This window comes from Aulonocara sp. 'chitande type north' Nkhata Bay, linkage group LG23 (assembly GCF_057382095.1).
Source record: "Aulonocara sp. 'chitande type north' Nkhata Bay isolate Kocher_YH1m ecotype deep benthic linkage group LG23, A_spYH_male_GT1.1, whole genome shotgun sequence".
NCBI classification, from domain to species: domain Eukaryota; kingdom Metazoa; phylum Chordata; class Actinopteri; order Cichliformes; family Cichlidae; genus Aulonocara; species Aulonocara sp. 'chitande type north' Nkhata Bay.
Window position 1 is genome coordinate 26820962 of NC_141365.1, and position 15570 is coordinate 26836531.

At 39.8% G+C, this 15570-nt stretch overlaps 1 protein-coding gene across 2 annotated transcripts in view; it reads right to left on the reverse strand.

Annotated features, from left to right (window-relative positions):
* Window positions 1-15570, reverse strand: part of LOC147302003 (glutaminase kidney isoform, mitochondrial-like) — a 33483-nt gene that overhangs the window by 2514 nt on the left and 15399 nt on the right. For both annotated transcript variants that reach the window (XM_086281682.1, XM_086281681.1), the window contains exons 4-17: window positions 15138-15267; window positions 14880-14959; window positions 14473-14636; window positions 12806-12864; window positions 5068-5100; window positions 4053-4111; window positions 3769-3835; window positions 3434-3484; window positions 3157-3333; window positions 2768-2899; window positions 2296-2388; window positions 1590-1651; window positions 255-331; window positions 114-177 (exon numbers count right to left, since the gene is read on the reverse strand). In XM_086281682.1, the coding sequence (XP_086137808.1) occupies window positions 114-177; window positions 255-331; window positions 1590-1651; window positions 2296-2388; window positions 2768-2899; window positions 3157-3333; window positions 3434-3484; window positions 3769-3835; window positions 4053-4111; window positions 5068-5100; window positions 12806-12864; window positions 14473-14636; window positions 14880-14959; window positions 15138-15267 (1248 nt within the window). The remainder of the gene's footprint in view (window positions 1-113; window positions 178-254; window positions 332-1589; window positions 1652-2295; window positions 2389-2767; window positions 2900-3156; window positions 3334-3433; window positions 3485-3768; window positions 3836-4052; window positions 4112-5067; window positions 5101-12805; window positions 12865-14472; window positions 14637-14879; window positions 14960-15137; window positions 15268-15570) is intronic.

Genomic DNA, 15570 nt, shown 5'->3' on the forward strand with positions numbered 1-15570 from the left:
ACATCTGGCTCAAAGAAATTCCCTCCATCTCCATCTATCTAGATAAGGTTTTTTTTTTTTTTTTACATGTATTTATTAAAAAGATAACTAAAGTAAAGTGTGGTCTCGGTTACCTGTCTTTGGGAACTGGGTTGACCTTGCAGGCCTCCAGCAGGAAGCGGACCACCTCAGCATGTCCTGAAACACACAAACATCGGGTCAGCTGACCGAACAGAGTAATTGCCATGACGACAACCTGACTGTACGCATTTCACCTTCAGCGGCGGCCACGTGCAGCGCTGTCCTCGAGTCGTAGTCCCTCTGCTCCATGTCCATGGAGGACAGCGCAAACCTGCACAAAGAACAGCCAAGCAGGAAGGAAGGAGTGAGAGCCATGTGGAAACAACCAGACTAATTTGGACTTGGTTCAATCATGTGGGTTTCTTTAAGTTTCAAGCTCTTTGCGATGGTGCTGAAGGTAAATTACCTAAAGACTAGAAGTGATGTTTGCAGACTAAACTGGGGGGGAAAAGCCATCTAGTGGCTGACATCTTCATATCAGACCTCTACCTCCTTTTCCTTGGTGGACATGCTGCACCTCAGCTGTTCAGAAGAGACTCAAAACAGGCAAAGATGTCTTTCCCTTTTTGCAAACTCCCTGATTTTGGCTTCCCACAACTGCATGACTATTACTGACTGATATTTAAAATGCAGGCTCTGCCAATGAAAATGCAAAGAGCTAATTTAAGCGGTCCCTAAATCAGTACTGATGGTGTGTCCCCATGTGCTAATCACAGCCTTCCCCTGCACTGAGCAGCTTGAAGTTTACAGGACTAGTCTGGAGACAGACAGGCACACAACAAAAAATAAATGTGGATACAATAGATGGTGTGGGCTACTCCCACTAAGCAGTTCCGATTTAATGCGAGTGACGTTAAATAATAAAAACATTGCAATGATTTCTAACGCGATCTGTTCAACATCAGTTCAGATGTCCCATAAAAGCGAGGCTGTATCCATCCAGCTCTCAACTGAAATGGACTGAAATCAACCAATCACTTTCCACTTGGCCATAGACAACTATCCAGTAAACATGATTCGCTAGTTTCAGGAAAATGATCAGTTTACTAAAGATACATTATCCCCCTCCAAAGTGTCAAAATCCTGCAGTGTTTGCAGAACATCACAGCAGAAAAAGAGGAACCGTCAAGTAGTTTTGTTCACATCCATCGTGGGAACCCAATGAATGGAATGAAAGACTTTATATTATTAGCCTGCAAAGATTAATTTAGAAATATTAACTTACAGGAACGTAGCAGAATGTAAAGATGAGAGCAGGACCCTGCTGATTTAAATTGGTGCCAAGTTTTAGTGCAGTTTTTTCCCCCCAAACCAACAAGTCAAATAATCCAATTGGTGTGCCTGGGCCCAAGTGATGTAGATGCTGTCATCAGATGGTGAGCGCTCAAGTCTACACGGAGGTTTGTGTACCTGCCTGTTATCTGTGTGTGGTGGCCAAAAATCATATATGAAATTAAAATCAAATGAATGTCTCCGTGCTGTCCAACGGTCCTGAGTGTTACTGACACTAAACCTGAGAGCTGGCGTACCTCCTGAGAGCTGACACGTCTCCTGTGTAAGCAGCAAACAGCAGGTTGATGACAGACTTCACCTGAAACACGAGAAAACAAAGCAGAGACCGTGATGCTATAATAATGCATCATAGCTTAGTGTTACTGTGTTTTTGAAATATGGTAGAACTGAAAAATCTAATATTTGTTGTTTTTCATGTGGTTTAATGTACAGTGAAAGACACCAATGATCAGGTTGTGTAAAGCTGGAAAATAACACAGCTGATGCAGTAATCTTCCAGCAGATGGCGCTGTGGATTAAGCTTCCACAAACAAGGAGGGTAATCTGCCTTTTATGGTGACACTTAGAGTCAAAATCAACACAAACTGCTCTAAACCGCAGAAAATAATCAAAATAATTACATCAATGATCTCTGTTGGTGCGTTAAAAGGAACTTCCGCTTATGTTAGTTATGTTGCAGTGCAGTCTGGGTAGTGATGTCTGGTGATTTCTGATCAGTCTTTTTCAATCTGAACCCCACAGTAATGTAACTCAGACATTACTCACTGTGAAGAAGATCACAGCACACAAGCTAACAGCAGCTTTAATGGCTCAAAATATGCATCAAACATTCAGGATTTTAACACCGCACTCCAGCAGAAGGACATTTACAGCGTGTAAAGGTCAAAATAGTCGAGGTTGTGAAAATGGAGAAGGATGAAGGCTGATGGTGCTGGCGCTCACCCTCTGGTCTCCTCCCTCCCTGCGAGGATCCAGCTTCTTTGCAAAGTGCCTCAGGTTGTCATAGTTGTGGAAGTTACACAGGGAAACCAAATCCTAAAAGGAGAAAACATGACCCAAATATTAAAAAAGAATAATAAAAGTATCTTAGGGTGAGATAAAGGAGATAAAGGATTATTTTGAACTTTGAACTACTGGTGGTGGTCAGAGGGCCCGGTGGCGTCTGTGTCCGGCAGCCTCGCCTCTGTCAGTGCGCCCCCAGGGCAGCTGTGGCTACAATGTAGCTTGCTATCGCCAGTGTGTGAATGTGTGTGTGAATGTGTGTGTGAATGGGTGAATGACTGAATGTAGTGTAAAGCGCTTTGGGGTCCTTAAGGACTAGAAAAGCGCTTCACAAATGCAGGCCATTTACCATTTTGAATCATGCAAAGCTACTCAAGCATAGTCCAGGAAATGACTTTAAAGATGATGTTACCGTGCAGAACTGGATGCCTCTGACGCTGTTGCCCAGCTTGTCGAGCGGAGGAGACCAACACATGATGCCCATCACGTTGGGAACGACCAGCAGGATCCCGCCAGCCACACCCGATTTAGCCGGCAGACCAACCTGAGGCAGAAAGAGAGAATGTGTGATGTGAGATTACCTGTTAAAAGTGTGGCTCACATCTTTCTTAAAGTAACCAACAGATCCCAACCCCCCCCCCCCCAAAAAAACCATTACAGTAGAGCACTGTATTTTCAATTGTCTAAGTTATAGGAAACCCTGCAATTGTAGATTGCAGATTTTTAAAGTTCTGGTGCAAAACGGGAAAACAGGGAGATGGTAGCAGGTTGAACATGAGATCAGGACGAGGAGATACTGACGTGAAAAGCAAACTGTCCCGAGAAGTCATACATGCCGCAGGAGTGCATCAGACTCAGGGTGTTTCGCACAGACTCAGGGCTCAGCACACGCTCGCCCGTGATTGGACAGAAACCGCCGTTGGCCAGAGTTGCCGCCATAACGCTGGCACTCTCACAGGTCACCTCGATGGAGCACAACTGATTGAGAAACAAAGATTCGTGAATGATTGGATCACAATGACAAACAAAAATCCTGTCCCATTAGTGATTCCACTGCATCAGGATGAGCTCTACTCACCTGGAAGTAAAAGTCCAGGATGGACGTCATGTCCGTCCCCTCTGGAAAACACTGTTAAAGATAAAAACACTTTAAAATGGGAACTCATAACACACCTGCTGCTTTTCTTCAAACAGAAAAAAGGAAAACCAAGAGACATCAAAGGATAAACCAGGTGATAAACTGATTAATTACTGGAACAGAAATCCTAATATTTATGCAGAAATACCAAAAATAAAATTCAAAATACAAAAGCTAAGAATGAAATCACAAATATAGTGTGTTCACAAAAGGAAGAAAAGCTTCCTTTTAAACAACAAAATCCCGTCTCAGTTGTCAGCAGCATCTAATCTCACCTTCTTCTCCTTCAGGTAGTAGCCAATGGCGAAGTTTCTGTCTCCAGACTCACGCTCTGACTGGAAACTGAGCCACACAGAGAGAGGAGAGAGGTTTATTTCATGATGCGACTCAGATCCTGTTACATGAACTCAAACTGAACCAGGAAGTTGCTGCGAGACCTGAGATCCACCTCAGAGATGCAGAACTGTTTTGTAAACAAGAAATCTGTCAAAGACATTAAAGTGCTTCATTTCATCTAAACATGGAAAATCTGTTTTATTTCTAACTCTGCTGCACTCACGTGGCATTGCTGAAGCCCACATACTCGTTTCCTGCCAGCTTGTTCATGAAGTTCATGACCTGCAGAGCAGAAGAGCAGATTCAGAGTAAACACGCAACACAAACACAAGACTACGAAGAAGGCTCAAGGACACTGAGCATACATATAAAAAAATAAATAAATAATAATGATAATGCAGAGCAGCTGACGCTAAAGTTAAAATTGAAAGAATAAAACTGAAACTTCTACAAATAAGTCACAATTGCTGGCATTAACACTTACTCAATTTAAGAAAACAAATATACAAATTTGGGTAGAAAATCATTGTTGTAACTTCATCAGTTATACATGAAATTACAACAATACAATTAAAATATCCAAAATAAACTTATAATTTTAGTACAAAATCATAAACTTAAATCTAAATTTTAACCAAAATATTGCAATTTGGAATATAATACTGAAATTATACAACTAAAATAATACTTAAAAAAGTAAAACTTTCACAATAAAATCATCCTTTACAGTTTAAAGATTACATTTTAAAGACAAAGGGATATTCAAAGTATTCAAAAAATAATAGTAATTGTAATTTTAAATAGTCTAAATATTAAGAATATTAAATATTAAGATTTAAACCAAACTTTTGAGACTACAAAGTAAAAACGTTATGATTAAAGTAAAAACTATGTCAAGACTAAAGACAACAGAAAAGTTAATTAAATAAAAATGTTTAATGAATAATGTCGTATAAAACAACAATATATAAAAATAAAATTCAAATTTGACAAATGTCAATGAAATTTTGAGTGTGAAGCTAAAATTTCAAGAATAAAATTGAAAATAAAGTAGAAATATTCACAATTAGAATCAAATTTTTGAGAATAAAAACAATTTTAAAGTGTAAGTGTTGAAGAAAAAGGTATAATTCCAAGAATAATGTAGCCCTGACATTTTTTTTTATATAACTTCAGTTTGGAAACTTCTCCTTCAGTCAATATTTAAATATTCAATAAATCTTCCCAATAGTACTCACATAATCAAATTTCTCAGCGTTGCTTGCCCCTTGCTGTAACACAAACAGAACCAATCAAAATATTCATAAAACAAAAACTGCAGTAATAAAAGCATGAAAAACGGTCACCCGTGTGACGACATTAGCACTATCACGTATGATCCACGTCTCTATGAAATTAAGCTACGGCAGGAAAACAGTGCAGGTTTACATCACTACTCATGTGACCAGTTAAAAAGGCCATTCAGGCATGACGTCAGATGAATTAAGATTAGGGGTGGGAGACTAGCTGGAGATGGAGGTGAACGAAAATTGTTAAATCCACTCTGGGGCTTCTGCTTTTTTGAATAGAGAATTAAATAAAAGGTTCATTTAAATAAGTGACTTAAGAGCACAGCTACTGATTACTACAGGCGTGTTTACTGTATGGTTACGTGATTAGACTTTAAGGTGCAATCACACTGCGAGCCACAAAATTAAGTTCATATTTATCAATCTGCTGCTTCTACAGCTTTCTGTAGTCATTTACAGTAACTGGTGCGTTGGTGTGGCGTGGACGATGGGGAATTGTGTGAAATATTACGTTTCTTTAACACTGAAGCCTTTTTTTTGCATTTCTTTTCACTGGAAGTGAAAAGAAATGCAAAGAGATTCAGTGATTTCCAATCACTGAATCTCTACAAACCAGATGTTTGTAAAGAAGACTTCATTACAGTTTGTGTTGATCTCAGAGTATTACAGAGTCACCAGATCATCTAGATTTGGTTTGTCGAGGTATATTTGAATGAATTATGTATCACAGTATGTTTGTATCATTTAAGTTTTTCTTCTACTTGGATTGAAGTATGAGAAACAACAGCAGAGTCATTTCAAAGACGTCTGCTTTATAAAATATAATTTCACTCCTTGGTCATTTTAGTCCCTAAAATAAGGGGTTAAGGGTTAAAGGCTCCGGTTTACAGGTCAAAGTCAAAGAAAACTTCTGGTGCATTGTGGGAAATGTAGGAGCCACTGTATTTTAAGCCCAACAGTTGCTTCAGCCTTTCTGAGGCCAACATTTCTTTGTCCTACCTGTTTACAGATTTTATTGATAATTACGATAACTGACAAATACAGATGTTGATGTGGAATGAAACCTTACTTATTTTACACCTAATGTCATTTAAATTGTTTCAACTCTACTCGATTCTATTTGAGTCCTTTCATTAAATCATGTTTCCCTACATTTTTTATTATTATTACAGTAAAATTATAAACATTTCCAGAAATATTTATACAGTTGATCCAGATCAAGTTACGGAGCACTAATGTATTTAAACCTATAAATAAGAACCAAATTTAAAACTTTACTAAACACTGCAGAACTTCATCATTATTACTATAATACAGCAGTAGATGTAGATGGAGTGAGTGACTGTTATCTCTCAGATAACAGACTCAGTCATGTGGTTCGCAGTGTGAACTCACCTCCTTCGATTTAAATCAGACAAAAACCAAAACTTTGGCCAAATGTGACAAGAACAACAAAGCCTGAAGCACGGGGAACGTTACTGCCTTTATTCAACAGCCTGAGCATGAATTCTCATTTTCAGATCATGTAACAGTCTCCCTGAAAGCTGCTGCTCTACTTTTAAACTGCACCTCAGATATTTATAATTACTGCTGCCTGCAGAGTTTTTCTGGGCTCCAGCTTCACCTTTACTCTTTCATTTTGCTTTCCCAAAGTGATGCATGAATCTGCTGTGACCTCAGGTGAAAATCAAAGGTGGGACCCGGGGGTCCTGATCCCCTATTTCTAGGAAGACAGTGTTGTCCTCCCCAGTGCATCACTCTAAATATGACTGAAATAGGGTTAAATAATATTATATGAGGCACCGAAAGCCCTCGTGTTAATTACACATGCAAAACAATAGATCTACATAAGTTCAGTCCAGTGCCTACTAGTGGTGCAACGGATCCAAAATCTCACGGTTCGGATCGGATCATGGTTTTAAGCTACGGATCGGCTCAATTTTAGGATCAGCAAAACAAAACAAAACAAAAAAAACAACCCAAAAAGACAAATTTAACGCGCCATTTACTTATTTAAGTATTTTTTGCCTATTAAAAAACATTCAACTCAAGACTCATTCCACGCAATTATATAAAAACTAATTAAGCTCACGAAGCTTGCCGTTGCCATGGAGATCCACCCATTTGTAGTTAGGGCAACAGAAGACACCTGGGACAGTTCAGCCATAACTTTAGACTTTTCCTGTTCATACATGCTTGGAACGATCTTGTCACTGAAGTGGATGCGCAACAGGATATCATGCAAGCACGTTCATCACAGTTTAAACCCCTTGTTTTGCACAACGGAATACGGCCTCACGTCTGCAGCTAAACACCCCAGTAGCTTTTGTAATAGCTTTATCCTGGACGGACTGGACAGCAAAGGGCTGCTTAAACGCCGCAAACTCCTCTGCTTCTCCACCTGGACCGCTAGCGCTGGCCATAACTATGGCTTGACAGACTGACCACGCACACCATACACATACTTTTTTTCTTCTTTTTCGAATCTTCGGATCACGTGCGCGCCGAACCGTGGAGTGGGATCGGTTCGGATTACGGATCAACAGTGATCCGTTGCACCACTAGTGCCTACCAATCCCTAACTCTCTGACATCGTGAACAAATGATTGCTTCTGTAAATAAACAAGTGATAAAAAGAAATAAATAAATCCAGTTAGGCACTCTGGAGATGGCTGTGAAAACATAACTCACTCTGGAGTTATATTGTCCTTGTTGCTCATGACAAATCATCACTCTAGGGCTGCTCGATTATGGCAAAAATGATAATCACGATTATTTTCACTGAAATTGAGATCACGATTATTTGACGATATTTATTTAACCCTTTAAGACCTACCATAGAACCAAGTCCACCAGAGCTTATATTATTTTTTTTACATGCTGTAGTGCCATTTGTGGGAGCATTTCAAGTTGCTATACATCAATACAACTGTTATAGCCCATATTTTAATAATATGTATGCATTAAGTCCATAGTAATTACATAAATTGCAAAAAAGTGCAATAAACTACAAAAAAAATTGAAATCGCTTTTGTTTTCTTTACATATATTTCTACTTGGAGAAGTTTAAGAGGTTTATCCCTCAAAACTTTAAATACAATAAAGTTGCAAAAAATAGTTTCCCACCACAGGAAATTTATTTTGAGTGTCTTCATAGTTTTATTTTGGAGATACAGCAATTTTTATATACTGCAGGAAAAACAAAAAACAATCCTATGATGCAAATTTGCAAAGAAAACAGCATGTGCATCATTTCACTGTGGGAAGTGTTACGAACAGCTGATAGGAACGGCAAAGCGTGTTTCTGGAATATTATGTTTTTGTTCCTGCAAGCGCTTTTTATGCAATTTTTGCAAAGCTATATGTGGAACGAAACCGTGACCGAGGACAAGCTGATGGCATAAGATGTAAGTACAACTCCTCCGGTTTCATATGCAAAACAAATTATTGCGCTAGCTTACGCGGTTCAGGTTCTACAGGGATTTAAAAATAGTTACGCAAAACGGAGCGTGCTGCTCTGACCGGCTTTAAAGGGTTAACAATGACTTTAAAAAATAATATAAAATTGTGTGCAACACCACTGAAGTTTTTTTTTTTTAAAACTCTCTTTTCAACCAACGGCAGTCACTCTCCAAATAACTTCTGCTTAGCTTTCCGAGCTTCCCTCGGGTCCTCTTAATCAGCGGTCTCCAACCTTTTTTGCGCCACGGACCGGTTTATGCCCGACAATATTTTCACGGACCGGCCTTTAAGGTGTCGCGGATAAATGAGGGAGGGGCTAATAATCGGCTCAGTCATTTTTAATGATCGTTGAAAGCCCAGATCGTAATCGTGATTAAAATTCGATTAATTGAGCAGCCCTACATCACTCTCAGAGAATTAAAACGGTGACTCTTCCTGCTTTTCTCTAACATATGATGGAGCTCTTAATCTGCCGCCAGAAAAGTTTCTCAAACTGACGGACCACACTTTTGAATAAAGACAGCAAAACATCCCCATGAATTTACGAGCATCGCCACTAACACGACTTATTCTTTCATACCGATTACTAAAGACAAACAAATTGCTTGAAAAGAAACATATGCACAAAAAAAGAGCTCCCTCTCCAGAGAAGAATGGAGTATGATATAAAACCAGTGTTTGTGCCAGAGCTGCACTGTTTATAATCCAGGTGTATAAACAGTTTGGTTTTTTTGAGGGGGGAGGGGAAATGCAGGCGGAAAAGTATAAAAAGCAACATTAAAACATTCATAGACAGCCATGTGGAGGCTAAAGCTTCTCACAAATCCAGATCAAATAAGGGAAAAAATAATTAAAAAGGAAAAATTACCAACGTCATTGACCTGAGGCTGTGTGGTCATAATTTCCCAAAGATCCTAATGCTGTAAAATATGCAACAACACATAAAACCACACAACGGGCCTTGAAAAGGTACATCACAAAGGAGAGCGTTTAAAGTGATTTAAACAGTGATTGGCTGGGACTCAAGAAAGCTGATTTTACATCTTGTGGGAATGATTATCAGAAGTGGAAAAGTTCACCTTTTTCCTCTGCTGACGACATACATTATGTCCACTCAGCTGGATATTCATTTGCAACAATCATCTTCATACAATGTTTCTACCAAAAGAGATACACGAGATGATTCATCATAACATTACCAACATAAAATGTTTCTTTTTAAGGATGGAAAGCTGGGCTGTTTATCCGATTGTTCAGTCTGACGTCACTAGCCGTGTCTGGGTCTAAACTCCGCTGCAGGTCCATATATCACTGTGGCATTACTGAGAGTTGAAAAACTGTCTAAAGTCTTTCATCTTTAATAAAATGATCAGCGTTCTGCTCTACCAGGTGTAACAATTGAGTTTAACATCCAGGCATCCATGAAAACGGAATTTATGACATTTAACGGAGTTAGAAGTTACCAGGGAGTTAGCTCGCTAGCTTCTATCTAAATACAATATAGCATGTCCTGACTGCGGGGTTTTGGAAACAAATTAAAACGTACAGCTCTGTTATCACTTCCAACATAAATGAAGACAGAAAACTAAACAGCAGTGACGTTTGTAGGGTTACTGAAGTTGGGCTAGCTGGTATATAATGATGTGCTACGTGACCGCTAGCGACACAGCTATGTTAGCATAACATAAACAAGCTAACTTTTTTTCCACTCGATAAAAGTTAACGTGAGTGTTCTCGGTGGTCAGGAACAAATGTAATCGCATGGCAGGATGCTGTAAAAGGACCAAACTTCAGCCAGGAGAACAACTGAGATAATCCATCCACAATAGGTCAAGGGTCAACAGTGATCACTGACTGTTTTAGGAGCTTTTTGAGATCAAATAGAAGAAAATACATAACATTAAACATGTTAACAACACAAAAGCCATATTAAACGCAGACTACTTTAGACCCGGAAGTAGGATTCGTCGCGTCATCACTGAACAACCGGATAGTGTTGGAGGGAGGAGATTTGGATAAGGAAATCAGGAATAGAATAGCTGACCTCTCTCACACTTAAAACTATTAAATAACTGGGTCATAACGAAATGACAAACTTAAAGAACTCAGTTTAATTTTTTTATAGATATGATTTTCTTTTTCTGTGGATTCCTGTAGATGAATCCTAAATCCTTCCTCCCTCGAGAGTAAACCGCCTACAGTGTGACTCATAAGGACCTTTTCAATATAAAAGCATAATGATGGACACAAAGAATTACTAACCCTGATGTAATATAATCCTTTCCCTAAATCTTCTACATTTCACAGTCCAGTAGATGTGTTAACATCATTTTGGAGTTGTGCTGCTGTTTTTAAACAAATGATGAAGCAGTGTTAGTTTATGGAAATCTTTTCAAACAAACCTTTATGAAAAGAGACGGTACGATAGTGGAAAGCACAGCGGCTTTATTTTCCTTTTGTTGAGTTAATTGTGCAATTTTTTTGCTCTTCTCTAACATCAAGTCTGAGGCTGAAAACTGCTGTGATTTTGCTCTTTTAGGATAAGGAGGAGTTCTGGGCGGGTTCTTGCTGTCAGGGTAAAATAGATTAGAGATTTTTGTATTGGGTGTTATGGGCAGCAAATTTTCTTCTTACAGCTAGTTGAGGAGTTTGCCGTGTTTTGAGTTTGTAAGTCATATCTCTACATCTCCAAGATAAAAACTGCAGAGAACACAAGAGTATCCGCGTTTCTTCTCAGCAGTCGGCACGTAGAGCTCTGCAACATCACAAACTCACTTTCATGTAGTTTTCTTTTTACTTCCCTCTAGTATCAGATCTGGGACATAACATACTGAAATGTTAAAAATACAACCATCAGTGGAAACACTTTTCTGCCTACAAGTGGCTGAATCAGTTCTTCCCTTTACTTTAATATTGTATCTGGGGCCTCGCAGAGCTGGCAGAAATAGGAGCTTTGGCACATTTAGAGTTGTTGCTCAGCACCAGGTTTAGAGGGCAATCACTTTTTCCCCTTAATAACAAACACCTTCATTTAAAAACTGCATTTTGTGTTTAATTGTGTCATCTGTGGTTAACATTTAAATTTGTTTGATGATCTAAAACATTTACGTGTGACAAACATACAAAACAATAGATAATCAGGAACAGGACAAACACTTTTTCACAGTGTTGGGTCAAAATCTGATGGTAACAAAGGCTGCTGTGTTATCCTGCAAGTCAGCTATTACAGTTTGAGGAGTTTGACCTCAGATGTGTTCTCACTCAGCTGCCTGTCCTTGATCTGAATAGCTGTACTGTTTCTGGAGATAAACATGCATAAAACTTGCCCTTACCCTGTATCTCCCTCATTACATTTGCTCAGTTTTGACCTGCTAATTTATAAACCACTGCACTGTTAGCAGCCTCACTCTGTCTATTTCTATTTTCTGTGTAATGGAAATGCTTCTTCACCTTTTCAGCCATTTTGTTGCAATACTGTATTTGTTTTAGTAAGCCAGACATTTTTGGCTGCTTTAACCATTTTCCAGCTTTTGGGAAAAATAAAGTATGCAATGCTGTTTCCTACAAGCACTCCAACATGTTCACTTCCAGGATTTGCCTGAAGATTTTCCAACTTGTTTGATTTTGCGTTCCATCTCTCTCTTATTGAATGTAATTAAACTCCTCTCTAAAAAGCCCTCCTGGACTCATCCTCACCGGCCAAATGAGGAAGGAGTTTTTAATTTTGATTCAATCAGCAGGTGGTGCTCTTGTATTCACCGCAGCTCCCTGTGCGTCTGTACGCAGGTCAGAGGAGGATATTTAATGAAACTCTCGGGTAATAGAAGAGTTCTCTGATTAAATGTGGTGGAGCTGACCTGCTCTCCAGCTCCACCCACTCTGTGGAGTGTGTGTGCGCAGGATCTCCGAGCGATGCCGCTTTCAACCAAATCCCCTTTCAGCATGATTATCTATAACCTTAATCTCCCTGTATACACTAATCTGGCGGAAACACGTTCTGCACACGATTATAATTTTATTCCATTCAATTTCTCTCCAACTATTTTACTCCCTGCTCCAGTCAGACATCCAGAAAAATCATCTTTAGGGGAGTAAAACGTAAATCTACATATGTGGATTTATAAAACGAAAACGAAGCAAAAATCACAGGGGCCTCAATTCAAATTTACGGGGTTGTGATTGAACATTTGCTTCCACAGTGAATATATGTAGAATAAAAGCTTACCTTAATGAGGGAGGTGCAGACAATAGCACCAGCATTAACCATGGGGTTGTGTGGTTTATCTGCAGGACAGGAAATAGAAGTTAATAAGAGCAGGTTTTAGCAAGCTAATGCTACAGGAACACCTTCACTGAGCACATCACAGCCACATACTACTCTGTTGTATATAAGCTGATAGAGTCCACAGTTTATTATTCCGTATTATATTGTTTGATGTTCTTTTTAAAAATTGGCCACTCTGCTGATGGAAGTCCTGCTCATGTTTCTGATTAGCCAGATACTGCAAGCTCCGCCTCTTTGTTCTACAAGCCCTTGGAAAAGCAACTTGGGAACACAGTAATTTGTGACTTACTGTTTACTTTCTCAAAAAGTATACAGTAAAAGAAAAAGAAGGGAAGCCTTTTTGTGCCAGAGATCAAAACACAAGTGAATAATCTACTGAGTGAACTAAAAAAACATATAGGGCACAATTACAACACTTCCCCTCTGAGTTGTAATCGTCGTAAGCAACAGGAAGAGCCATGTTTCCTTCTTTTCACTTTTTTTAAAGGGAAAATAAACAGCTGGAATATCTGTGCCACCACCGACTTCTCTGCTCGGTTTGATAACAACAAAGAGGAAACCTGGAAACGTTCTCACACCAGTTTCCGCTCAGAGAAGCTACAGACACAATAAAACCCAACTCTATTCAGGTTGAACAAAAACTGCTAACCGTATTTGTATTCAACATATGACATTACTTCACTTCACCAAGTTACTGCTCTTTAACATTTCGACATGGTGAGTATTGCAGCAACATGTGTTCCAATGAATAAGCTTTGTTCAACTGCAAATAAAATCCTCAAAGTTAAACTTTGTTAACATCTCTTATCCAAGCAAACAAAACCAGAATAATCTCACAGATATAAAACCAGAGACAGACATAAAAAAACAAAAAAACAAACATATGAACAAGGAATGGAAGGAGTGTTTTAAACATGTGATATGTGCAAAGTACAAACACACAACAACAGTCAACATATGGCTTCCCTAAACACTCCCGGTTGAGCACCTAAACACGCCATTAAATCTAAAATAAATTCAAACTTATTCACTCATTTCTTGGTTTTTTTAAATTGATTAAAAGCATATGCTTCACAATGATTCAACCAAAACCCCAAATCTCCATGACATTAATGCCCACGATAGGTGAACGTAACCTTCTGACCACAGCTGTATGAGGATTACTCTGAACTGTGCAAGATGCAAAGTTACTCAAGTAGAGTCCAGAAATAAAGTGTTTTTTTGAGCTCATAAGGCCCACTGTGCTCGAAGAACAAATGACCTGCTCTATATTGAGATAACTGATATCGCCTGACATCCTCGGTGTATTTCAGACCTGTGGGAAACCACGCTCTGATTCCCCTGCACTGCAGGACTGATACTAAAAGAGCGCCTCTGTGTCTCGGCTGCTCCGTTCTGCCTGCTTTTTAAGGAACCACATGCCAACAGCTTGTTGTTTTTCAAGTTTTTTCTGTCTCCGTTACACACTGCCCACTTTGTTTTATCCAGCTACGCTCCTTAACAATTTATCATGGCGCCATGGAAACCAGGCCACGTGAATGGCTCCTCTTACAGAGACTGCATGCACCTGTGCGCCATGTGAAGGTGTGAAGTGACCGATTCCTCACCGTCCTCGTTCAGGAAGAGCTTGTTGAAGCGCAGGCCGCTGGGCTCTTTGCCGATGAAGCGATGTACGTACTCGGTGCCGTGGTCGTGAACGGCGATGGCATATTTCAGCGGCTTCACGCAGGACTGCAGACAGAAGGGAACTTTGGTGTCGCCGACAGTGTGCCTGCGAAAGACACAAGTGTATCACTTATACACTTATACCTTCAAACTCTTAAGGTGTATGTTAGTAGTTTTTCAGAGTCAGAGGAAATAGAAAATCTCTCTAAATCTACGTAATGATAAGTCTGGCTTTTACCACATCCCCATTTTCTCATATCTGACAGCCACTTGTGAAAAATACATTTACTACAAAGCTTCTGGTGAAGAAACCATCCTCTGTAGGTTCTTCTACATGTAGTCAGAATACCTCTGTCCGTCGACTGTGCACAGGGCGACGGCCCACAGGTCTGGGCTGAAGCGTGCCAGCTGGGGAATATAGTCTGCCACCTACAGGGTGAAGAAACAATGAGGTTTAATCTGACCTATTCCTCACTCCCAACCATCTTGTCCTGGCTGTTATTTAATGTCACAAAGTATTCGACAAACAGACAAATGACTCACAATGTTAAAACTGGTCTATAAGGAACGGTTAGATACAGTTCTACTCAGCTCTGCTCTCACTGACCTGCCCTCCAGACATTTTTTTGGCGTTTTCGTACAGCTCGTCGATGTGAGCAGAGAAGGACTGGAAGTCTGGAATAACAAACTTCTTCCTGAAGGCCTGGGTGAGCAAAACGATGTTGCTCTGGACACATCTGAGGCAGGAAAGAGAAATATTTAGGCTGAGGAGTACAGAATGTCCTTATTGACCTTTATGACTGCTTCAAATCCTCTGAGACTTTAATGACAAGTATGGAGCTAGTTAATGGACACAAAGCGACCGTGGCTCAGGGGGCTGGGAATTGCATCTGTAACCGGAAGGTCGCCGGTTCGATCCCTGGGCTCTCTGTCCTGGTCGTTGTGTCCTTGGGCAAGACACTTTACCCTACCGCCTACTGGTGTTGGCCAGAGGGGCCGATGGCGCGATATGGCAGCCTCGCTTCTGTCAGTCTGCCCCA